Below are 27,067 nucleotides of genomic sequence, written 5' to 3'. Positions count from 1 at the left end.
GGCGAGTGCGGTCCCACTGAGGTGGATGATGGAGGAGAAGGCGGTGGAGGAGGATGGCGTGATCGACTGTCGAACGCGCGGAGAGGTCCAGGAGGACAAGGAGCAGAAGGGAGCCCTGGTCACAGATAGAGAGGATGTCGTTTGTGACTTTCACAAGAGAGTCTCTGTACTGTGGGCGGAAACCGGACTGGAGGGGTTCGAAGGGGAATGGGAGGAAGGTGTGCGCGGAGTTGGTTGCAACAACGTGTTCTAGAACTTTTGAGAGGAAGGGCAGGTTAGAAATAGGGCGGTAATGGCTGGGGTTTGAGGGATCTAGGGAGGGTTTTTTCAGGAGGGGGTGGTGACAGCAGTTTTGAGGGGGCAGGGATGATCCGAGGAGAGGGACTGGTTGATAATGTCAGCCAGTAGTGGGCAGAGGAGGGGGAGCTGTGTGACCCAGTAAGTTGGTGGGGAGGGGTCGAGGCAGCAGGTGGTGGGTTTCATGGAGGTGATGGTGGGTGAGAGGGAGGAGGGAGAGATGGGGAGGAAAGAGTGAGAAAGGGGGTGGTGGTAGGAGCAGATGATGAGGAAGGTGAGGGGACAGAGAGGGTATGGTGGTGGGTGACAAGGGGCAGGTGGATGAGGCTGCCTGGCGGATGTTCAGTATTTTAGTTGAAAAGAAGTCCTTGACCTCCTCGCACTTGGCATTCGATACGAAGATTGAGGAGGCCTGAGGGGGGCACGGAGGAGGTAGTGGGTGGTGGAAAAAAGGATTTGGGAAGTGCAGGATTAACAAATGTGATGTTATTATCAGAAGCATATCTAATTATTTTCAGTTGACTGGGAAAACTCTTTTAAGGCCGGCACACGTTACTCTAAACTACAATTAATCATAATTATTGTTAAAGCAGGACAGGACAATGCTTTCCTAAATGATTGACTGAAGTGGTATAGCATTGCTGCTTCTTTCACACATTGTTAGATGTTTGACATGGAGAAAGCATTTTCCATACTATTTTTCTATTTGGTGGGTGTTAGGGTGAGGGTTGCCTGGGTTGTGAATGATGATTGTGTGTATTGTAGCATGAGTCAGCTTGGCTCAGTTGGTAGCACTTTCATCTCCGCGTCAGAAGGTTATGGGTTCAAGCCGCATGTTTAGCTGACACTCCAATGCAGTGCTGAGGGTGAGCTGCGTTTTTGGAGGTTACATTCTTAGGGTCTGGTGTTGAAACAGGGGTCCTGTCTGCTTGTTCATTTGATGTGAAAAAAAGATCCCATGGCACTAGTCAAAAAGAAAGAAGGCAGTTTCTTCCAGGCCAACAATTCTCCAGATAAAATTGGCTACCTCGTGTATTGCACTATACCAAATGCAAGGATTATTATTTTCACTTCTGGAGGACATTTCAAAGCACTTGATGTACTGTAAAGTGGAGTGTCTATGTTTTTGTAGGAAAATTCTAACAGGAATGCCTAGAACAAAAACATCAATTGAGGGGGCCAGTTCCCTTTGATGCCATCTAATGCACCATTGAGTCATACATTGAAGTGGGTGACAGTGGACAACCTTGTTTTACCTCGTTTCAAAAGGGACAGTCTTGGTGTTTACCATCAACCCTTACACAGATCTTTGTTCTGGAATGCAAATTCTGAATAACATTCAATGTGCATTACTTTAAGGATATTGCAAATAAATTGGAAAAGGATACTGTACTCGTGTTAGGCCATCTGATTTTTCTGAGAACTGAAATTCCACAGCTGGCATAATTTCTTGCCCAACTTGTCTCCTGAAATTACATTTCCATTCATGTAGCTATGAAATATAAGAGTTATTAGGCCTGAAAGCTCTGCCTTAAATCAACAGAATGAAGGTGGGGGAAGTGCTGATCAATGGGAATGAATGGAATGTGGCATAGCCTGTGAATACACATAGAATAATCCTTTATTTTTCCTTCAAGCTTAGTGACGAAGCTAGGAAAGGATGGAAGAAAAATAAATGCACAGCAAAACTGCTTTGGCTGTGCAGGTTATTACTTTTTCATTGCCTGTCGTGAAAATGATGTAAACAAAAGCCTTGTAATTTTATAAATTGGTGATATGGATCGTGCTTAATTTAAGAGCCTCGGTGCTGCAGAATTTCTACAATTAACTGGTTAATGGTTTAATAAATGAGACGTGTCGAGCTATACGATCAAGCAGTAAGAGTCCAATGGACTTTTCTGTCAGATCAAAAGAAATAACCCCGTAATGTGATGCATCTTAATTTCTATTCTACTACAGCATTTTATAAAAGTACATGGAAACAATGCAACTATCTATTTTCTGTCTTTGGTGAGTTGCACAAAGCTACATATCAGTGTAGATGCTACCTGCACAATTGTAATACATTTGGTCATACTGTATATGGCAGCAGATGCTCAGAAATACTTGTCAAAACATATTTATTGCCTCTGTCTGTGGGGACTGAACAGGGCATTATTGTTTAAAATGTTTTTTTTTCCAGCAACAATCCAGTTATATACAAGTCTATACATTTCTATGATCTTATAAAGGGGCGAAATAACCTTTTTGCTTTATAAATTGTAAGATGCAAATATTGTATAGCTATTTCAAAATGTAATTAAATATTACAGAGACAGAATCATTCAGTAATAATAATAATAATCCTTGCATTTGATATAGCGCTTTTCACGTCTTCTAGAGTCCCAAAGCGCTTCACAGAATATGTGTAAATGAATTGACTGTATTTGTGGGCAAGCAGCAGCCAATTGCGCACTGCAATGTCCCACAACAGTCGTAGATTGAATGACCAATTTATTATTGATTATTTGGTTTTGCGATGGGATTCCTACTTACTGTAGGTCTGTGTGGAGTAAGGAAACTTGCCCAAGGTTTCGCCCTACCCAGGAATTCGACTCGAGGTCCTCTCACTTGCAGAGGCGAGTCGCCTAACCACTGAGCTACAGAACTGTACTAATTGTACAGGATAAAATCATAAGTTCATTAAAGCCTATGATTTGTAACAGGTGTAGGAAAATATCAGCAGAAAGATTAACTGAGCATGGCAGAAAAATTGCTCTATTTCAAAACTCTTAAGGATGAAACGTGAGGAAGGCTAAGTTTTTAGTTTCTAATTAACTGCCATGTTATGCAAATTAATGCTATGCAATATATAACTGAGTGTTTCTCATTACTTCAATTTTTGTAAGATATTTTACTTCACTTACAATGTCTGGATGTAATTTCTATGATCAAAACTGTACTAATTAGCCCGGAGATGCTGGGGAAAATTCATCTATACTGTACATCTGTTCACTGATGGGAGCAGGTTTGCTAAATTGATGATGATATTGCCAACATTGCAATTCTAAATCTAGCAAGCAATATGTTAGTTTCACAAAGTACATATGCAAAAAAAAATCCAACTGGTGCAGCTCTCCTGCTAAAGCTGCCAAGCAGCCATTTTAAATGTGTATGGGCTAAGCAGAATGTAATGGTGTTCCTGTCCACTTGCAGCCTGGTTCATTGACAACCAAAAAAACAACAAATTTAATTTATGTACTGCCTGTTATGTTGGGAGGACATCCCAAGACACGGATAGAAGGATAGTGTCAGAGGATTTGTTCAACTGAGGTCCCGTCTGCTTGTTCACGTGTTTGAAAACAGAAGTCCTGGGCAACATCCCCAACATTAAATTGGTCATTTCACTTCATGGCTGTTCGTGGACATTGCAGCGTGCAAATTGGCTGCTGCATTTGCCCACAAAACATCATTACTTTACACAGTAAATCCTGTGAAACGCTTTGGTGTACTCCTGACGTAAAGGAACTTATCAAATGTAAATTATTATTATAATGGGATTGGTCCAATTAATGCAGATAATCAGCTTGCTACTATCATTTTTTTCACGCTAAATGTAATAGAAATTGGGAATGCACTGTCCGGGTACCTATAGCTGAATTATTTGAGAGTGATGAATAGTGTATGGGCTACCTGGTGAGCAAAAATATTAGGGGAGAAGGCATAGAAACATGGGGAGGAGACTGCTCTCTGCAGTCTTATTCACAATCAGGTGTGAAAGAACTCATTTGTTTACTGTGAACACACCATTTTTGCTGTGTCAAATTTTGCTCGCACCTGCCAATTAAATGGGTGGTCTGTTTCAAAGGGCTGTGCATATTGCAAAGTGCACAAGTCCACGTAGAAAGAGCTCAATTGACAGGCTTGACACAATGGGTAAGAGCACTGACACATGCATTTTGAATAGATCCTGAGTTGAAACCACCTTCAGGAACCTAGAACTCCTTTGTATATACTGTAGTTTCTTTTTTCATGTTTTCATTATGATCAATATTGTTCAGTATGTTTTCTTTTTTAATTAATCAATAAAACACTTACTATTATAAGTGGAAAATGTGTGATTATTGATGTTTTTGTGTCGTGCGGAAGAGACTGCAATAACGTATCCTGGTTTCCTGTCGTCTGAATGTATTATTTGCAACTGTGGGAAATCAGCGCATGGAGCACGGGTTCGAGAGGAACAACCTTGATTGTGGCTGGACTTTGTAATCCTCCCCCCCCCCCTTCAAAGTACAGAGGGTATTTGATGAGCCGAAACTAAACTGTCCACAAAATTGTGACATCTTAGCAGCAAATACGTCATAATCCTAAAATTAGCTTTAGCTCCGTGGAATTGATTATTTGATCCTAAAAATTCCCGATTTTAAGCCACATAAAACCGATTAATTTCAGGAAAGTGAATCTCAAGGTACACAGGTAATTGTTTAGCTCCACAACCTTGTCATTCAGCTCTTTTAGAGAGACAGACAGTGACTTATTTCATATTCCGTCTGTGGATGTGTATTTTTGGTATTTCACAGTAGGTTTTTTGCGGACTCCTCCTTGGCCACTCCCAAAGGGTGCAGCTTGATGAATTGAGCAGCATTCGTGCAGCTGAATACTTTTGAAATTGTATTAGGGGATTTAGACAGCTGTTTGATGCTCAACAAAGGATGCCTGTTAGACATAAATCATCGCTTCTGTGCTGTTAACAAGATTTTTAATCAGCAAACTTGTAAATTAATTCTTTGGAGATGCAGGATGATCATGAGCAAATGGATGTTGTTGTCTTTGTGACAAATTGATTAATTAAAAAAGGCAATGTCCAATTTGCATAATATTAAGAAAAAATGTTTTTTCTGATTTACTTTATGGAAACATCAGGAAGGCTGTTTGATGTTCATCATTATTACCATAAAATTGCAGATTGTATTTATAGTAGTTTGCAATTCTGGAAAAATCCAAAGTATGGCTAAAGATGATAAGAGACTGATGAAAAGCTTAGTGCAGTGAAGTTCATAGTGCAGGAAGTGCTTTTTGTCTGATAACCCTTTGGCATAGTTTTACACCAAGCTTCAGCAGGTATATGACGCACAAGTACTACCAATTCCATAAAAAATTGTTTCATTATAATGGAACTATTTTATATATTCATAGCTATTTGTTATGATTTGACAAATGGAGGATAATTTATCGTTTTTAATATCCCTTGCATTTGATGTATGCCTCATGTCTTGAGTACATCTCAAAGTACTTCACGGGATTCACTGCGCCTTTAAGAGGACTACAGAAAGATGGTGTAAAATGCAGAACTTTTAAGTTATGAAGAAATTATTCAATTTTCTGGTTCGATTAATTAGTGTGGCGTTTTGCCAACTTTTGTGACGCAAGCCTCAAATTATTTATAAATATATTCATGTTTCATTTTAAATCTATTGCAATTAATATTAGATTATTTTCCTCTTTGGTTGGGAACAAAGTGCACAACCCACGTGTGTGCTCAGTATTGGTTTAGTTAGCAAATTCAACACATTATGATATCTGGTTTATTTTGAGGGGCAGTAAATTGGATTTTCTGTATGGGATTTGAGTAAACGATTTAAAAAAAATTGAGGCTTAAAGTAATTTAAAATATATTCTGGTATAAAATAGTTTACTGAAACTTTGGCAGCAATCCCTTTTAATTTTGATGCATTAAGGTCCATGAACTAAAGAATGATGCTTTTAAAGGCAACTTACAATGAAGCATGGAAAGAAGCATTTAGTGTAAAATAAAACTTGTTTTTGGTAGTTAACACATTTACTAATTCATAAACAAAACAATAATCCCAACACATTTCTACTGTCTTTTTATTGTGGCCAGGTTTAGTGGATTGCTGCCATTAACCACGCAGTTCTGAAAGCAAAATGTCCATCAAAGCTGCATAGATCCAGTTCAGTGAGCACAGCTGCATGTCTGAGCTCGTCTAATGCTTCTGACACAATATGTGGGACTCAGATGTTTGGAAGAAGCTCTGAAAAGTGTTAAGTGGTATTTTCTTATGCAGTGCGCCAATTATCTGTCAGTTGACAGTGCCTCGATCTTTGCTTGAATTAGCAAGATGCATTTTAATGGAATGCAGTTTCAAAACGCCGCTTGTTGTATCCTAATTTATTTTAAGCTGCTGTAAAATTCAAAATGTCGTTATAAATGTTCTATGTGTGTATGAGTAAACTTCGAAACATCTACAGTGGAGTTTAAAATACAACACCTGCAAACCACATTTGTTGCATTTATTGTGATTTCTGGTCTGGAAAAATTGAAAAGCAAATCCAAAGTTGGCGGAAACCCAAACTAGACATTGCAGCTGACACAGCAAATCCAGTTTGAGCATCAAATTTTAGATCCCAATAGTTTAATAAATTAGCAAAAAGTATTCACGGGGGTGTTTTAAGTGTAGAATCTTTTCATGTGATCTTTTTGTATAGATATTCATATGTAGTAGTTTCCTAATTTTTAGCCTTTAAAGTGCCTTGTGCTGCAGGAGAACACATTTTCGGTTTCCCAAGCCTTTTACTTTCCGGGTAACGTGTGCTTATGAGTGGAAAAGTGGCAACCAATTTTATTCTGTGGACACGAGAGCTTTGTGATGCGACTAATCCTGCATCTGAATGAAAATGCTATGATTTTCTAACAGCTGTACTTGGCAGGCAATTGAGTTTTAGTTCTACTACTTTGGATATAGAAATCCTATGCTGAGAAGCATATTTTGTTTGGTTAGCTGATGCATGTGGAAACCCATCACGATGCTTAAGAGTATCAACATTAGGCAGAGTTCCAGTAAGTGCACCACCTGCACAGGGAAGTTTCCCTATCGGGAATGGAATGTGCACTCTCTCCTGAGAGGAATGCACCCGACTTTGCTAATTCCAGGTAGTATTAAGCACAGGTTGCCGAGAGCCAAGGCTTAGGGTCCCCAGAGTGAGTTGGAGTACTGCTGGTGTTCAACCAGCTAAAACCGCACAGCTTATCATTAACTGTTGGCAAGCTTCCCACTACTTGTCAAGCTAAGATCACCGAACCAGTTAGGTCTTTGGCATGCAAGGTTAACAGGAGCTGACTAGGAAGTATCGCAGGCTTCATCCCAAGTCCCTCGCTAGGGTGATAGCAGGTATCACAATCTCCCTATGAGCTTCCTGGTAAGCAGCACAGCACTATTCAGAGTTGCCCTCCAGTTGCATGCTGTTATTATACCACCTTAAAACATACAAGTTAAATTCAAGGTTTATTCTTGCTGGACATAATCCAATTTAGCATTTAATATGAGTTTATTACCAACTAAATGGGCTGAAATCAGTGCTATATTTCAAATATCCTGTTGAAAAAGATCATTATTTAAGAATAATAATTAGTATATTAGGACTCTGATTTTTAAGGAAGAGCATAAAGAACTATTCGTGGGAAAACTAACAAATAATGTTCTTGTTCTTTTTTATATTACTGGTCTGCATTTCTGCTGCTCTAATGAAAAAAAATAGCAACTTGCCTCCAGGCATCTGGCTGGATCCTCTCCACCACTGTTCACTTCAAATACCTTAATCCTCAGTGACAAAGGGGTTTTCTCATTCCACGCTTTCAAGCAACTTCAGATGTCACTGCTACCTAAACATCTGTAGCATAACAGCAAACAATTCTGGGACCAAAGTTGTCTGCCCTGGTGTGTTTCTTATTTCGATTCCTCTGTTTGAAAAAGTATTATCATATTACAGTATATCAATAGAACAAAACCCTTCAGACAAATCTGTCAATTGTTTGTTTTCATATGGATAATCGGTGGGTTTCAAACTGCTTCACCTGCTCCACATCCATTCTTATCAATTCCTTTCATAACATTACTGAGCTCAGGAGCAAATTATTCTGCACGTTTAGGTTTGTGGAATATGTGGTTTGAGAATGCTGAATGCCACGGCAACTTTTGAGAAAACTTCCTGCTCTTTTTGAGCGGGTCCATGGGATCTTTAACGTCCACCTGAACAGACAGATGAGATGTCAATTTCACATCTTATCCGAGGCACGGCTGGCTCCTCCAGCAATGCAGTGCACCCGAGGACTTCATTGGGAGTGTCACTCTAGATAATGAGTTCAAAGTTCAGACATAGTGCCTGAACCCCCAACTCTGTGACTTGTGATGCAAGACTGCTGCCAACTGAGCCATGCTGCCATGGTGGTATAATTACAGTACGGAAGAAAGAATGTGGGGAAGAAAGCAGAAGATAATCTGCAAATGGAAAGATCCATTTTTTAAAAAAAAATACAATATGAGGGGAAATGCGTTTCGATTTTATTGCGATAAAACTAAATCTATGTTCAGTTACTGTCTTTGCCATCCCCTGTGACAGTTGTTGTTTTAGTGCTGCTACTGTAAAATGACACTTTTTATAGACTATTAAATTGACGCCATTAGCATGTGGTAATTATTTGATTTTGTTATCAGCGGTGGTGATGAACCTAAACTTGCAGATCCATCGTGTGTATTCAAGTTAAATTAGCAGAGAATATTAGGCAAGCTTTTTAGTAAACTAATCAGAGCAAGGCAACAGATGGTGCTTGGGTCCCAGTTGACCACACTTGCTACAGGAAATTCAAGATATTACGTGTGCAATATTGCTTTTGTGAAATAATGGACGTCTCAAGGGAACCTTAGCAATCACGTCATTCCAATAGATCAGCAATAAAAGTGAAGAATATTTTTTTCGTTGTTTCCTGATGCTTTCTGCAAAATTCTTCTGTATGACTTGCGTGTCATGTACTTCTAAAAACTAGCTGAATCATACACTAAAGAAGTAGTGTTGGCACTATTGTTCAGGGTTTTACAATATTAACGCACAGAAAAAGAAATAAATATGTGGTTATTATATGATTGCATATGCTACAAGTTAATACATGGCTTACTGCTAGTAGGTGTGTGGAATGGATGAACTGGATAAATTATTTCAGCAGCACACGGATATCACCTCTTGGGTCATTGTATATACTGTGGCAGTAAAGAGTAGCAGTATGGTCTCCTCACATTTCAGTCCACACTATCTCTCTGCCTTGAAGTTGTCTATCCTGAAAGCCCCACAAGGTGGACCATGACCAGCACAGGCACAATGGGCCAAATGGCCTCCTTCTGTGCTGCAATACTCTATGATAAGAGCCACCTGCCTGATGATTAAAATGAAGTTGTGGTTCATATTTTCCAGAATTGAACCTTTCGTGGATTGTGCACACAAAATTGCAAGGGTGGTAGCAAGGCACAAACCAGATATTGCTAACCCTTTGTAGAATGTCAGCTTGCTCCAGGAAAAAAAAACCTTTTTTTTTTACCTTTTCTATTCCGTGCTGTTAGTAAGTTGTATACTTTACATACCAACTGTGTAAAATGTAATGAGGAATTAAGATTATTTGTGTTTCTTATTTTAAAAAAGATCCATTTTGTCTTTTCTTGCAGTTGACAGCAAAGTGTTGCCTACCAGTTCAGACAGATTGCAAAGCATCTATACATCCCCAGCCTATCTTCCAGTGAGCTACAAACTTTCAAATGTACAGCTTGCCTTTTTCCTAAAGGAGGCTAAAACGAATCCACAGTGGAATAGTACCAGGTCATTGCAGCGCTTAGAACACTTTGTTGTATTTCAGACAAAAGAACTTCCAGTAGTCAATGCCTCTTTAGGCCCTTTCTCGGTGGATCGGACCCTCCCCAAAGATATACTTCAGCCAACTAGCACATTGGAAATGCTAGACCGATTCACTATGAATTGGAAGGTCAGAGCCTTTATAATTCAACAGAGGGTGCCCTCCAATCAGCCTCTTGTCCAGGTGCTATTCTATGTGGCAGGCCGTGATTGGGATGATTTTGACGTTGTGGACAAACTGCCGTGTGTTAGACTTCATGCCTTTCGTGATGATGTCCGGGAGATTAAAAGCTCCTGCAAGCTGAGTGGGATCTTAGCCATGTGCCTGGTGCAAGTTAACCTGCCCCTTGCCTGGTTTAGTTCCTCCACCTCAACTCTCGGAAGAAAGAAGTCCGTGGACAACATGGATACAGTTAATGAAAATCTTCAAGCTGAACTCTACTATACCTTGCATTCTCCAGATGGAAATGGAGAATGCGATGATGCAACATCTCGTAAAGTGAACAATATCCGACAGGAAGGATCTCACCAACAACCACTGCTACGAATAGGAAGTATCAATTTGTACCAACCTCCACATGCTCAGTTAATGCAGGAGCACAGGCTTGACAATAATGTGTTCATTCGTTTACCAGAAGGACCATTGAAACCTGGTGAGATCCTCAGTATATCTGTGTTTCTGGCACCAAATTCAACAGTGGAGCAATTCACTCTGAGGTATGATGTGTTTAATTACTTGTGATTTAAAGAAGTTTTAATGTTTAATCTGGAATTTCTGTCAACTAATGTACTCGTGTCAAAGCCTGCAGAATACTTTTGTTTATTTTTCCATCTCTGTCCTGGGTGTACATATGCAATGATCAATACGAGTAGGCTCCTTGTCTTATATACTCAAATGAATAGAATACTAGCTATTGAATGCAAAAAGTGGAAGGAATAAAAATAACGAATGGCTGGTGATGTGTAACTGGATCCATTGTTTTCGTTAGAGAGTAGATGGGAACTCATTAATGTATATTGGCCCCAATCCAAATTAGCTGTATGTGTGCATCCCCAGTTTATTAAGTATTAAATGGGATACTTCAGGGTCTGTTCGTTGTTTACATTAATAGTCTGGATTCACAGACCCAGTTTAAGTTTGTTACATTGCGAGATGATACCAAATTGGGGTTAACTGTTATAGAGGAGGCAGCACAGGTCTTACAGAGAGCTTGAACACACACTGCCTGACGATAGAACGGCAAATGATGGTGAATTTATCTACCCATCCCTTTTGCTTACACTCTGCAGGAAAATCCATTTGTTTTATCAAATTATGTGTATGCAGCTTTGCTTTAGCAGATCTGCAAGGGTAAATATCAGCAATTGAATATTCCCAGTCACCTATCTCCACTGAAGTTGCTGTATTACATGTATGAATGACTCAACGGAAATGACACCGACATGTCAGTTAATATCAATGTTTCTGCAGCAATCCTGTTGTACAACTAAGTATCCATAGCAAATGCCATCAGAGTTCTACCATCAAATCCCTCCAGGCTCTTCTGAAGTAAAAAGATTAGGTGAACAAAACACCGATTGAGTGTTAGTAAGATTTTTACTGCTTTGAACATTTGTGAGACATGAACTTGCTTTAATTTAGTAACACCAAGAGAGGAATGAAGTGAAATGAGAATGAAATGAAGTATATGAAAATTGTTGCTGGGAGAAAAAGATAATTGAGGAAGTTTTGAAAGTATTCCCTAAATGTATTTCCCCAAAAATGAGAATCAAAGGCATCAGGGCTTTTAAAAAATAGTTGATTTGCACAGGGATACACTTGAGCACAAATAAAGGAAAGGATTCCTCCAACACTAATAATAACACTTGGAGGTGAATTTTTACAGAGAGCAAATCAATCAATAGTTGGTCAATTGATATCCGACAAGTGCAGTTGTGAACTCTTATTGGGTGGATAGCAGAACTCGCTGCAAACTCCCAAGTGAGAAGCACAGCTCAGCATGAAATGTATGAGCATTATCCTCCTACTCGCGGTTTGGACATACATTCCTATCCATTGAGTAATGATTCCACCAGCTGGAGGGAGCTTCAGCAGCAGCTGCTTACCTGTCTGCATACTAATCAAGGTGTTTTCAAAACCTTCAATATATGAACGAGTGTCACGAACCTGGAATCATGGTAATGTGTTTCAAGTCTCAGTGCTTCCTCATCAGCTATTCGACATACATCTGCCTTCTGCGCAATGGGAGAACCTTTACAGGACAGCTGTAGCAATGTCTGTAAAGCAAGTTTTTTATATATATATATATATATGTGTGTGTGTGTGTGTATATATATTTAATTAAAACCATAATACTCAAGAAGATCAATGTGATGGCTTACAAAAGACCCCTAGATTCCCAACACATCTAGGAAATCTCCCTGACCCAACTGCTGCATACATTTTCAGCTTGTGCAGAACGATACAGCGAAGATACAAATTGTATTATGACATTTTATAATGTTCACTCAAAGTGCTTCAAACAACAACAACAAGATTTCATTTATAGAGCGCCTTTCACGTCGGGAGGACGTCCCCAAGGCGCTGGACAGTTGGGTCAGGACCCGAGCATTGGGGGAAATGGTCAGGGTGAGGGGAGGGAAAGGAGGGAGCGAGGAGGGGGTAGAGAGTCGAGAGGGGAGCTGAAGGCTGAAGGTCAAAGAGAAAGGTCTTGAGACCGGCCTTGAAGGAGGAAAGGGAGGGGGCGGCGAAGGCACTGGGGATAGAGTTCCAGAGCCTCGGGGCTGAGAGGCTGAAGGCCCGGCCACCGATGGTTGGGGCGGGGGATGTGGAGCAGACCGGAGCCAGAGGAACGGAGGGTACGGGCAGGTAGGTATGGGGATAGTAGGTCGGAGAGGTAGGAGGAGCGAGGGCCGTGAATGGCCTTGTAGATGAGGATGAGGATCTTGAATTCAAAGATGATTACAATGTTAATTTAAGTGTAGTGATTTCTTGTAGGATAATGTGACGGTCCTTTGAGCCAGCAAAGTACCACAACTGACCATGAGAAAGATGATGATGATAATAATAATAAAAATAATAATAATGCATTTGATATAGCACCTTATTACGTCTTTGAAACCTCCAAAGTTCTGCACAGAATACCGTAAAGTGAATTGACTGGGCAAAACACATGCAGCCAATTGCGCACAGCAGTCAGTGTCCCACAAACGGTCGTGGATTGAGTGACCAATTTTTTTTGAAGGAATTATTAACCCTGGAAAAGCAATCGGATAAATAATCAATTAATCTGGGATTTCTGGCCAGGAACCGGGGACAGAGTCCCTTTTCCTGTTGAATAGTGTCATGGAATGTTTTAACGTTCACCTGATCACGCATATGGGATCTTGATTTTAAAGTCTGAACCAAACCATTGCACCTCCAACAATACAGCACAACCCACTGCTGTACCTTCGTATAATGATAGATTATAAGATCAAATTCTGCTGTCGGTCTTGAGCCCACAACCTTTTCACATGGAGGTGCGAGTTCTACCAACTGAGTGAAACTCGCACAATAATGCTACTCGAACATCCGGAAGGGATTTAACATTGTAGTGTAATCCTAAGTTTCAAAAGTAAATAATAAAAAAAAACCTTACCTGTATTTGCCTTTTTTTGCCTGTCCTGTATTCTGTTCCCCATTAGCATTTTAGTCATTTGTAAGTATAATTTTAGTTATACTTACAATACTTACAATACTTTAGTTATACTTACTTATACTTCCCCTACCTACCGCCCGTACCCTCCGTTCCTCTGGCTCCGGTCTGCTCCACCCCCCGCCCCAGCACCATCGGTGGCCGGGCCTTCAGCCTCTCAGCCCCGAGGCTCTGGAACTCTATCCCCCAGTGCCTTCGCCGCCCCTCCCTCTCCTCCTTCAAGGCCGGTCTCAAAACCTTTCTCTTTGACCAGCCTTCAGCTCCCTCTCGACTCTCTACCCCCTCCTCGCTCCCTCCTTCCCTCCCCTCACCCTGCATTCCTCTCACTCCCTCCTTCCCTGACCATACCCTGCTCTGGTCCTGACCCAACTGTCCAGCGCCTTGGGGACGTCCTCCGACGTGAAAGGCGCTTTATAAATGGAATCTTGTTGTTGTTGTTGTTGTAGTTTTCTTACGCCTAACTTCTCTGCGGTTTTCCTATTGGCTTTTTTTTTCTCCTTCAAATTTCCAGAGCTTTTCTTTATGCTCTCGGTGCCACTGGAGTCCATTTTGTGAAACTGCTTTCCTTATTAAAATTGGCCCAAGCCGCAACAAGCCATTAAGACGCCTAATATTAAAAAGCATTACCGAATAATTTAGGAAGAGTAATCCGCATTGCAAACATTCTGTACTAATTCTGGCTAGAGATTTTAGATTGCTGTGTTGTTTGTATGCCCTAATAAATGTGCTGATTATACCAATTAACCTTCAATTAGTTTAATTTGTAAATGTTTTCCAAATGTCCCTTTGAGACATTTGAGTGATTAAAAATGCATTTTTAAGGTTTGGGAGGGTATCAGAAGAATAATTATGAAACTATAGAAATGAAACTTGAAGGCCCATTGTATCGGAGTGATTCAATATCAAAGACTGATTACAGAGTACAATAACACAGGGTTTCAGATGGATGGTCAATATCAACAGAATGAAGCTTTAGTAGTTCATAAATCACCTGAAGCCTGGAATTAGATTGAAAATTATTTGAAATCATTTCTTCATGATTCATTTATAATTAAAACACTCTTTCAGCGTTTGAAATGATGTATTCTGTTATCCTTCAAGCCAGTGTTCTGTATTTTATTCTTGGTGATGTTCATTCCAGAAAAATAATGATTATGACATAATTACTACAAGTTTATCCAGAACATGGTAACAATTTGTTTGCCAGGAACTTCCCAAGTCTCCTATTTTTCACTTGTAGATGCTGATTGATTGACCTGCTGTGAATTTCTAGTATTTCTGTTTTTGGAAGGAAACTGTATATGCAATGAAATGTGTTTTACACCTGACTGTTCAGAGCTTTGGGACATCCTCCCGACGTGAAAGGCGCTCTATAAATGTAATTTTGTTGTTGCTTTTATATAATTAGTGGGAGATATCAATTGATTACTTAAGTCCTCCATTGAGTGTCTGTCCATGCTTCTCGGTCATTTCAATGTCAGCCAAAGGATGGGGAAATTATGTTTGAAAGGTATATCCAGCTGTCACTTAAGTTTACAGGATTAACTGGCTCCAGAATAATGAAAAAAATTCAGCCTTCATTCTGGTTCATTAAAAAATTTGTATGAGCAGTGACCTGTGTGACCTTGATAAGTTGCACACTTTTTAACCCTGGACCAATCATTGCTCGTTCAAAAGAAAAACTTCGGATTTAAGGCCGAATCATTAAAAATGAATTAAATAAATATTGAAAAAGAAACGTGTAACATGATGTAGGGAAAAGGTCAGGGAATGGGTCAAACTGATAGTTCTTTTCGAGAGCCCACAAAACGCAATGAGCAGAATATCTCCTGTGCTGTAAAATTCTGTTCAATGGGAATCGCGGTCTTGTAGTCTGTTGTGTTGTTTAATAATCTCTAAACTTTGATGTAATGACTGGTTTGCTGCAGAAAAAAGAACAGAACTGGAATAGAAGCCCAAATTTGATATTGCGCTTTTGAAGTTTTGATCATTATCCCGAGCAGTCAATTTTCAGACAGAATGAGTAAAATGAAAAAAAGTTGAAGTCGATTCACTGAAATTACCATACTAATTAGTTCTTGTATTGCAGGCAGTAATTCTCCTTAAACTGGTGCATTGCTAATTAGAATTTAATTATGCCTGGTTTCTCAGTTATAATTATAGTTTACAAACTGGAACAAGACTATCTTCATTATATATACACAGTGCTATTCGCATTGAAAAAACATTGTTTAAAGTTACAGTATCTTGGCAGAAAAGTACTTTCTCTAACTTTTTCTATATATCCATTAAAATCTTTGAACCTTTCAATAACATAGGTGAATGGGAGAAGGTTATTCAGTCTATCAAATTTGTTCCACTAGTTTATTAGATCTCAGCAAATGTTTTATTTCCAATGCCCCACCTTTTTGCCATGGAGTGTCATTTTAAACTATGCCGAGATTAACTATCTTACTTCTGATTTTAAGGCTACGTAAAATACTACATGAAATGCAAGGATTATTTATTATATTATTAACTTGCACTCTAGCAAGACACTTAATAATGGCATTGCTTTGTATTTAATACTATGTGCAGGGTAAATTTGTTCCAATGTGCTATGATTCACATCACTGTATGAAGAGGTTAATCTTTTCACATCTGTAGTTTTCTGGATCAGAGTGTGGTCTAATAACTATCTGTCAAAGACTATTACTGACGGGTAATTCTCTACAGTATTCAATAATGCTGCTGGCTTCCCATTGGCCTGAAGAAGACAGTGGTGCTGCCAGTAAAATTGGAAAGGGCTAGTGCTATAAAAGTTTAATATGTGAGAAATATTCTTAATAGAATTAGACAGTGCCATCGGAAAACTAATCTGGTATATAGCCATAGACTGATTAAAGTGACCTGACCTCAGAGACGCCTCAACAAGCTGATATAGTAGCGACCTAAGACACAACATAATGCGGCTAACACCTATTTGATGAGAACAATTAGAAGCCTCCGGTAAGTTGCTCACTACGGATTTGCTGATTTGCTTCTGGCCATAAGTAGAGAATCCTGGATATATAGGTGTAAAATATGGAATTCATTGCTCAAGTGAAAGAGCGATAATTTATCATTCAAGTGAAATTTGAAATCCAGCTCGGACCCCTCAACAAGCTAGTGTAGTTGGCACGCAAGTTAAATTATTGAAATGCTCGTGGTAAGTTATATGAACTGTTAAAAGACCTGGTAAAATAGCACACTTACAACTTTGTTGGGTTTCCTCCTAGATAAATATCTGTCGAGTTTAAATTTATTTCTGCTAAGGTGCAGGATTCTGATAGCCCGTGCAAGTACCCTCTCTAATGACCTTTAATACTAAAGAGTCATTTCTATACCATACAGTCAATTTTCCGACAGAATGATTGAAAGGATATCACTGCAAAGAAAATTGAAAAGGTTTAAATGGCATAAAGATTTAATATATAAGAATTATTCTTAATAAAATTAGAAATCCCATTGGAAAGCTGATTTGGCGTACAACCGCAGACTGATTAAAGTGAGCTAAGCTGAAAGATGCCTCAATAAGCTGCTGTAGTAGGCCCAAAGGTTAATGCAACGTAATCCCGATGACACCTTCATTTGTTTTAACTTATAGTCGAATTGGTAGAGAAATCCTCAACAAAGATCATCCTTTTTCATGGTTTGTTTGTAAAAAAAATTAGCACATCTCTTGTAAAACATAACGATGTACAGTTAAAAAAAAACTGATGTCTCTGTATCTGTCAGATGCCCATATCAATTCACTCTTCCAATTCAAGAGCTTTGTGCCCGTCACAACAATGGGGAATAAAGAAAAAAAAATGCTCAACAATTCTAAATCCTAACTCATAATTATTTGATTCCTAAAATCATTGCACCGCTTTTGTCAAATATAGTATTCTGCTTAATGGTTTACGTTTAATAGTTATGTGAACAGCATGGCTGGAAACCAATTTATGATATTTTTTCTGTCTCTGTGGATTTCACAAACTATCAATTTGTGATGATGTGCTCTCACTGTGTAATTGTTGTGGAATACTTCCTTTGACATTCATTTGAAGGTGTTCTCTACCCTTGGTAGAGGACCTTATTATCTCAAGGAAACTAATTATTAGGCGACTGATTACTGTTAATTTGCATTACCAGTGCGTTTCCTTCTAACAAGGAATGAAAAAAATGACTCCTTTAATGAAAACTGTCCAGAGTAAAACTTAAATTCCTGGACTTTGTTTCGGAAAACATTAAGATTTTGCAGCCATCAATAGTTTATAATTTTAATAAGTTAAATGCTGTCAGACCTTTGTAATGCGTTTAAAGAGGAGTCTGGAATCCTGTTGGTACTGCAGTAAAATGCTGATAAAGTCAGTCATGTTTCAAACAGTGTTCAGGTTTTCTCTGGACCGCTACCTGTACGTGACAAAGTTATTGAGTCAGACTAAACTGGAAAGTTTTTGAAAGGCAGCACCAGATACCACAGGTCACATCTATTTGCTAGACGTTCATTATTTTTAAAATATTGCTTCACAGTCTTGAAGTGTTAAATGATATAGGAGCATAATGAATATTTAGGAACGGTTCCTTCGCCATAATTTAATCAAGAGGTTCCAGTGACATTCTAAACCACGAGTGTGAAAGTGAGCAATCGCTCCCCTGTTGCTCTTTTATTATAAATGTTTCAGTTCTACACGGAGGGGTTATTTCTTTTTTTTTGCATTTCCGCCAAGATTCAATACCCTTTGATGTGCTGTGACATTCAGGGTTTTGGCAACGTTCCTACGGTTATTACCTCTGGAAAACACCCAACAAAATTAGTATCTTTAGAAAATATTATTTTCCTTTATCCAGCCAAGTAACTGGGCATTCAAATTTAACTTTGTTTTGTGGTTCACTTGTGCTCTCCTTGAATGCCCCAAAAATATACAAGAGCAAAACATACATAATATAAATAAAATATCGTCTTTTCCAATATCTGTTCTGTATACTGCCAGTGCCTTTAAAATAAGAGAAATTGGTAATCCAACAATACAACAGCTTTCATTTATATAGCAGGGTCCCGTCCCAGAGCGTTAATCCACGAACATTGTGTTGCCGAAAGAAACAATAGTATTCTTTCACTAAGAAATAATAATAATAATAATCCTTACATTTGATATAGCACCTTATCACGTCGTTGAAATGTCTCACAGCGCTTCGCAGAACATACTGTAAATTAAGACAACGATAATGTGGCAAACATTTTGTTGTGTGCATTCACATTTGGCCAATAGAAATTAAATTGTTAAATGGAGGGACTTTGTGGTTTTGTGAGAGGGAAGGAGGAGGGGGAATCGCACGTTGTTACAAAATGTTTTGCAGTTTCTGTGTCTAAAACTGATTTCACTGCAGGGTCTGAACAGCAAATAAGGGGTAATTGTTACCAGTAATAGAGGGAAAGAAAATTATCTTCTGCTTTGTTTGATGGATTTATAGACTCGGGATGGGTGCTATTGATTATGTTTTGCTACCTGCTGCAAAGTCCTTCAGAAGCTATTCACCAACCAGTCAAGAACAGAGCAATAGAGAGGAAATGTTAGACAACAGAAATATTATAACAGAAAGAAATGTGATAGTGTGTGTGTGTGTATATATATACAATATGTATATATAATAGTTGTATAATATATAGAACATTAAAGCCATTTTACTAAATCAACGATTTAAGAATTCTAATAACTCTTCTGCAAAAAAAAAATTGCCAAACCTATCCTGAAGTTCTTTCCAATTTTATCCGCTTTAAGTAAACTTGTTTGCAGAAAACCCCGACGCTTTGAACTTCAAATGGCAGAGCTCTGCTGAGCTGAGCTGATAAGCAGTAATGTACCACATTTACAACCCTACTCACTCTGCTCCTCTGCCTATTTCACCTTTCTGACTGTCGGAAGATAAGTTCTTGTTTTTACAAGCTACTCTTTTTTCTCTCCACCTCCCCCAGATGTACATGTTTTTTTTTCTAGATTTGCTGACTATTAAACTGTCATGCAACATGATTTTCTTTGTTTATTTTCAACCCATGCAGAAAATACTGCAAGCAATGATTTGTCAGTTTTCCAGAGCATATTATAACAGCCTGTTCTTGTTTGGCTTCAAATTCTTCTCTGATAATGGCATGTCAGCAACCTAATTCAGGCTTTGATTTTGTCATGGTTTATTTAACAATATGATCAGAATGCTCGTTGAGGGGCGAGGGGTGATTTATATTGGCCTTGACTCATAAAGCAAGTGGAATTGAAAAATACAATTAATCTGCCATAAGGCATAAGCATAATTTAATGGTTTGTCCCCCACTTTCTGGGTAAGATATATAAATTCCCTTGAGGCTTTCAAACAAAAGTCTTGAGTCATTCATTTGAGGTGGAAATTGTTCTTTAAAGACAAACCCTCATTGTTTTGAAGGGGAGAAGGCACTTGTCATTTGTTTTTAATCATTATTATTAAAGATAGTAAGTTAAAATGATTCCACTTTAATTAAGGAATAACACTAAATTCATTGTGAGAGAAATAGATTGTTGCATATCTATTAATGTCTTCAGATTTCACAAATAAACGACTAAATAAAATCTTGAACCGTATGAAACCAAATGTGTTGACAACATGTATAAACATAATTGTTGTAGTTGAATAGAAGCAAAAAATGTTGTACTACTAAGCAAACTAAGGCATGTGGAGTACAGAAACTTGCCTAAGGTTTTGCACCACCCAGGAATCGAACTCGCTTGAGAGGAGAATGTGCTAACCACTACATTACAGGACTTCACAAAGTATAGAAAGCCCTCCATGGAGATGATCTGAATTGATAATGAGTTATTTTAGACTAAAACTCCTGTTTGCCAAAAGGGTTATTGCCCGAGCAGGAGTTTCACTGGATTGGAAACCAAATGTTGCTGATTTTTAAGCAAAAAAATTCACTCAAAAAGTTAAAACCTCAATGGAACTAATCTTGGCACTGTTTTACAGTTTGGCACCGTATAAACCTAACCTAAGATCTGAGTCTTGCATGTTGCACGCCATCCATTGAATCCATACGAGTTTGTTGTGGTTTTAGTGGCTGGAATCCAGTAGTGTACTGACTTCCTCTAAACACAGTCCACAGGAGACCTACATTATAAGCAAACTCGTCCCCAGCAAAGTGTTCAATAATGATCTCCTTTGTATCTGCTCCAAGTCTACATGCGGCCTGAGCAGTAATTTTGTTGTTTGGTCTATCTTCTTCAGCGATAAGAGTGAAACAGATTTTTAGTTTCTATGTTTCCTGTTGAACTTGAATTAATTATTTTCAAATGTTTATCATAATTAATGGTTATGCAGACTCCACTTTACAAGAAGATTGATCTGTAAAGTGCATTTCACCGTTCATTATAGGCTAATCATTAAAAATTAGTTCTCGTTATTGCAAATGGATAGTAATTTTCCTTTAACTGGACTGTGATTTCATTCATTTACACATCAAGTGAATCAGAACATTAGAATCTTCACTCATGGTAACTTGGATGCCATTGCCCATTGCGTCTGATTCCTTTTTGTTTGATCTCTGGCAGGGTGAAGGCCAAAAAGGGAGTGAATCTGGACAACATGAGGTCTAAAAATCCCACGCTATGGCAGTTGAAATCCGAGATCCTGAATGGAGGAAAACATTCCACAGCTACCGTGGAGGTGAATCGGAAGGAAGGTGTTTTACAGAAGTAAGAATTAACAGACATATCTAATTTTTAAATGAAATGAAATTGTTTTTTCCGTATTTTTCAAAACATCAACATAATAGTAACTTTGGTGTTTGGTTTCTGCTATTTCTTCACCGGTATCAGTTTTGTATGTTTTGTAGCATGAACCAAAATACAGCTCATCATTTAGCTGACTAATAGTAGGCTTCATTACAATGGAAATGACTGGCAGTGTGTGCTAAAACTGTCTTTAATTTAGTGCTTAATCCAGACAATCGCAATGAGATAAAGGTCTCCCCTCACCTCTTAAACTTCTAATGCAAAACGATCTTTTTTCCCACAGGCATAAATAATCAACAAGCTGTCTCTCAAATTTGTCATTTAAAAAAAAATCCTAATTTAACAATTGAACGCTTCAGGGAGTGAAAGGGAGTGGTACAATGAAATGGAAGAAGTAATCTTGTATGCTTTTCAGTGCTGCGCACAGCTGGGATCCATAGTAGGGCACTTTCACACTGACGTTACCGATCACAGGACAAGTGACATTCCTGTGCTTGTGCACGATGATGATATTGCCATTTCGGAGGGCAATAGAGCACTAATTCACTTGTTCCAGGAGAGTTTATTTTTGTTAAGCCCTTTGAATAAATCTACAGCCTTGCTAATGACAAAGCACATCCACTGGATGGCACACTGTTATGTCTTCCAAATTTTTTAAAAAAAACTTCCAAGAAATAGTAATATAATATGTTCGCTATCTGTGGTTTGTCCTTATTTTCAATTCCCTTTGGGTGCTGTGGGTTTTAAAGTAGACAGGAAGCGCTTAGGTTAAGCGCCATCAATATTTTGCCTTTGGGGGAGGCATCTTTCTCACATCCTGGCTGAGATTGCTGCACGACTATTGCAATCTAAACAGCTGCACTTTTTCCTAAACATATTGCAGATTTTAACTGCACCAATTTCGCCATCTGAGAGATACATTTTTAGAAAGCCTTATGGGACCGACCTTATGATTGTATATATAAAAAAAATAGTTTGACGATAAATACCGCAACAGGTTTAGTTAAGTATAGTACCACAACGTAAAAATACTCCAGTAAAAAAATGAAAAAGAATGTGTGGGCATTCCTTAAAAAAATGTTATTGAGTGGCAGGAAACGCAGCCAACGTTTCTAGAGTATTTCAAGTTGAATTAGACATTGAAAGCTTCTGATAGAAAGTAAGCTTGTAATATTGTATTAATGCTTCTCAAATGTGTTATTGCATGAATTTCAGAGAAAGATTTTTACTATTAAAACTCTTTCTCTTTCCGCCGTCCCCCCATACAGAATGCGAGTAAGCAAATAACTAATTTGTCCTCTGGATTGTCCAGCTGTTATTTTTTATGAAGGATTACTTTAATCCTGCAGAGAAGGGTTTTTTTAAAAAGCTATTTTAGCTACAATAAAGCTGGTCTTTAAGACCCAGCAAAATTATAGAAGCCTTGACACTTCCAGAAGTGTATGTTATGAATAGCCTGTCTATTATTCACCTTAAATGCACTTCTCTAAATGGATTTAAAACCTATATTGTGTACTAAAGAAAAGGATACCAAACCTTCTCTTGCACTTTGTTCCTTATCCACATCATTTCCTTTACTCATCATTCGACATTATCAGCTCTTTCTTGATGATTGCATTCTGTTCACCAACTTTCTTCAGATTGTTCACCTCAGTGCACACTACCTCTGCTCTTTTCACAGAGGAGTGGCTGAATCACTAAATCGTGCTCTCCGCCATGTCTTTTGATGATGCAATAATCATCTTTATTTCAATTCTTCAGTTTCACAATTTTTCTTGCAAGTTGAACCAACAGTTACAAACAGCTACTAACCTTTTACTTAAAATATTTCCATTCATGTTCCCACCTCATCCATCATGATTTATAGCCTCTCTTCAAACGAAACGTTAAACTGAAGTCCTATCTGCCCGTTCAGGTGGATGTTCAAGATCCCATGGCATTATTTGAAAAGAGAAGGCAGTTTCTCCTACCGTCCTGACTAACAATTCCCCAGATTAAAAAAGTCATTCAATTCATGGCTGTTTGTGGGAAATAGCTGTGTGCAAATTGGCTACCGTAATTGCCTATACATATACAGTCACTACACTCTGCAGAAAACTGTGGAGCACTTTAAGATGTTTTAACGTGATGGATGTGCTATGTCAAATCAAGGATGGATACCATTTATTTTATATAGTCTTTATTTTTATATAGCACCAATACAGAGGAAATTGCTATATCAAATGCAAGTATTATTATTATTTATGTTTATAGAGCGCCAATCCTTGGAACACCAATCTTCCTTTCATTCCATCCCTGCTCCCACTGAGAAATTCCATCTAGGTTTAGGTTTACTTTACTTACCGTGGAACCCTGTTGGCCATGGCACCGGGAAACACCTTTCCCTTTTCGAACACTGCCATGGGATCCTGAACATCCACCTGGATCTCAGATCTGTTAATCTGAGAGATCCAGACAGGACGACACTCTGACAGTGCAGCAACCCCACCCCCACAGCCAGCCCTGCATTGGAGTGTCACCTTAGACTATGTGATTATAGGTCCTGATATGGGGCTTGAATTCACAGTCTTCTGACTGGGAGGCAATAGAGTTACTACTGAGCCATGCTGACACGCATAGTGCGAGTTTGCTTATAATGTGAGTGTTCTGATGATCCGTGGTTACCAGTAATCCATGAGAGTTCCAGGACTCCTGTGTAGACTGGCCAGACCACTCGCGGTGTGAGGGAAGCCAGGCTGTTGGTTGCAATGGTTATGCGTGTCCCTGGAGCTTGAAATGATTGTGACAGTGGTCATGATTGACAGGCCAGCTTCCTGCATGCTGAGGCATCGGAACCTGAGGCAAAATCAGCAGGAAATTGTTCAGTGGATCTCTTTTGACAGAATGTGTTATTATGGTCCTTATTCACCATGTGAGAGTGGGATCTCCCTACCTCGGAACATTTACATTTCACTTGGCCCATGTTACATCAACTTACCGGAATCTCTGTGTAGCAGAAAAGACAGAAACATGTTTAATGAGTCCCCTGAGGTTCCCCAGCTCTGTTATTCTGATCCTTGATCCTTATTTATTCCACAAAGGAAAAATTAAAATCCATTCATGCATCAACTACCAAATACAATTTCCCAGCAAAATTAATTATTTGAATTAAGGTGTATCAGATATGTATACAAATAACCCGAGTGCTTCACAAAAATGCCTCATTAACTGATGGTTAACGCTGATAAATATTTGCATTTGACAACATAATATTTCATTAAGGAATGCTGCTTCTGGTTTATTTTTATGATTCATTCCTCACTACCTTTATGAAATTGGTTTCAGATCCTGCTTGCCAAGATTTCTGATGACCTTGTCTTCCTCATTCTGAATTGCTCACTAAAGCATTTGTGCTCCTTCCACTGCGCCCAACAGTCTGAAAGTGATTGATTAGTTAGAAAACAGTATAAGTAATCATACATTCTTTGTGTTTAATATTTTATTGCAGTGTTCTTTTAAGTCATAAGAGTGCTCATTTAATATTTTTATTTTATTTTTTTATAATGTCAACTCCTATAACTGCAGGTGACTAACCTGATCTCTAAAATGTAATCATAAATAAGATCATACCTAGATCAGATCATCTATCTTACTAGCCCTTGAAATTGGTGAATAGCTTTGACCATTATGGCTTTCTCTTAAGTTTGAAAATAAAAGAATATACACTGAAATAATGCAAGAATCATATAGCCCACAATTTTGAGCCCAACAGATCCAATTAAAGGTTCTTTCATGATGTCATAAAATATCCCCTTTAATCCTCAAGTGCGATAATGCAGAGTCTGAAACTAGCGCTCTGTGTATTCATCAAAAAACTTATCCATCAGGATTGATTGCTGAGTGAGAAGAAATAGTTCAGAGACTTGAGAGCTAAGGTAATGTGTCAAACATATTGCAAGTATACATTTCTCAATGAAATTTAAGTTTTAGGAGGTCTGCCATTAATGTAACATTTAATAAGGTGCTGTAACACAAAGTGTTAGGATTTACACACATTATTCCCCATACTTTTCCGGATCCCGACTGTGTTATTGTATGAGTAAGCACAGTAGAGTCAGGCTGTTTATGCAAAACGTAGGATGGAACAAATAGTCACCCCATGGCTTCTCTCACCTCTAGCATTGACCGAGGAGAAAAGCCAGTGGAATTGTAGTCTGGCAAGAGTTAAACGTTCAGAAGAGAAGTGAAAATTAGCAAAAAAAAAAGTTTTAAAATGAAACAGCCAACAGAATACAACTGTCAGTGGTTAGTAGATCCCAAGTATTTGCTAATTTGCGAAAGTATCATGGGAGAAAGTCCGTGCTAAATTGCATCAGTAATTCTTGTCTTCACTTTCGCATCAGTAATCGTCCTTCTATGTGTTTTTAAAACAAGGGATTTGGGAATGTAGAACACCACAAAGGGGAACTGGAATAAGAATCCCAAGGATTGCTTTAATTTAAGGGAGCAGTGCTGTTGCTGTACTTAGATGAGTGAAGTGACATAAGTTACATCATTTTTCGCAAATATATATTTAATAAAATCTATGCCACTGTGAGTGGCATGTGAGAAAACTACAATTTGACGGTGGCAAGTATGTGTCACAAGAGCTCAGCAAACGTACATCCAGTGCAGATTTGCGCTGTGTTCCCTGGGCTCTGGGCCCGTCACCCCAGGCAGCTGACTCTGATCACACAGTTTGTTCACCGGTACGTTGGAGGTTCCGAGAGTGAAGAGAGAGCCGTGTTGGCGGTTTATTAGGAGCCGGGTAGGGGGATGGAAATGAGTGTTTGTAAGCAGAAGAAAATTGCACGTGAGGATGTAAAGTAAGATTGGAACGCTCAGATTTTATGAAATATAAAAAAATAATAATGCTTTGATAATTATCGTTTGATATATGTTCCTTTTATGTCAGGAAAACATTTGTAGAAGAGAGTAAGGATAGGGATATTATCATTGAGATCACTCCTCAATAAATTATTTTCATAGGAATAAAGTGGCTCTCACTGTGTTTGACTTTTTCCTCCAACAATCCCACATTCTCTGTTCTTTTTTGTATTGTTTCCTTCTGCCCAGAGTAATGCTTGCTGAGGCCCACTTCCTTTGCCAACCTTGGCTGTTTGCCCTTTGCACACACCCCATTTGTTTCATACCCTTTGTCAGTCACATTCTTGGCCTGTTTGCTCCCATCATCCTCTTTTTATGGGACTGGGAAATGACTTTGCCGAGAAACCCCATTAATTTTTCCGAAGGCACATTTTTTGCGAGCTTTCCCAACCAACATACCCCTCCCTTCCTCTGTCCAATCTCTCTATGCTTCGCCAAAGTATTAAGATATACACTACAATGTAACAAAGAATTGAAAGGAAAATATTTTCTGAGATTTCAGTAAATGCCTCTCGGCTTTAATTGCACACAGTTGGCAAGGGTTTCTACAACAGGAGAGAGAGCCTACGTGTGCATGATTTTAGGTTTAATTATAAGGTCTGGCATGTTTCCAAGCACTGAGTAGAAATAATTCTTTGTACAGACATATTGATTTTTGTACAAAGAACCCCATCAATTAATATCAAAGAACTGTACACCCATTGCTTTAGATAATCTCTAGTGCAG

General features: G+C 38.7%; 1 protein-coding gene across 1 annotated transcript in view; it reads left to right on the top strand.

Annotated features, from left to right (window-relative positions):
- Positions 1-4,208: 4,208 nt before the first annotated feature.
- The window catches only part of tmem132e (transmembrane protein 132E), a 129,699-nt gene continuing 106,840 nt past the window's right edge, over positions 4,209-27,067 (top strand). Inside the window, exons 1-3 of the mRNA XM_042338583.1 lie at positions 4,209-4,212; positions 9,789-10,689; positions 21,254-21,397. Of these exons, the coding sequence (XP_042194517.1) occupies positions 4,209-4,212; positions 9,789-10,689; positions 21,254-21,397 (1,049 nt within the window). The remainder of the gene's footprint in view (positions 4,213-9,788; positions 10,690-21,253; positions 21,398-27,067) is intronic.

Source organism: Callorhinchus milii, unplaced genomic scaffold, assembly GCF_018977255.1.
Source record: "Callorhinchus milii isolate IMCB2004 unplaced genomic scaffold, IMCB_Cmil_1.0 Scaffold10, whole genome shotgun sequence".
NCBI classification, from domain to species: Eukaryota; Metazoa; Chordata; class Chondrichthyes; order Chimaeriformes; family Callorhinchidae; genus Callorhinchus; species Callorhinchus milii.
This window is presented reverse-complemented; position numbering and strand designations above follow the sequence as displayed.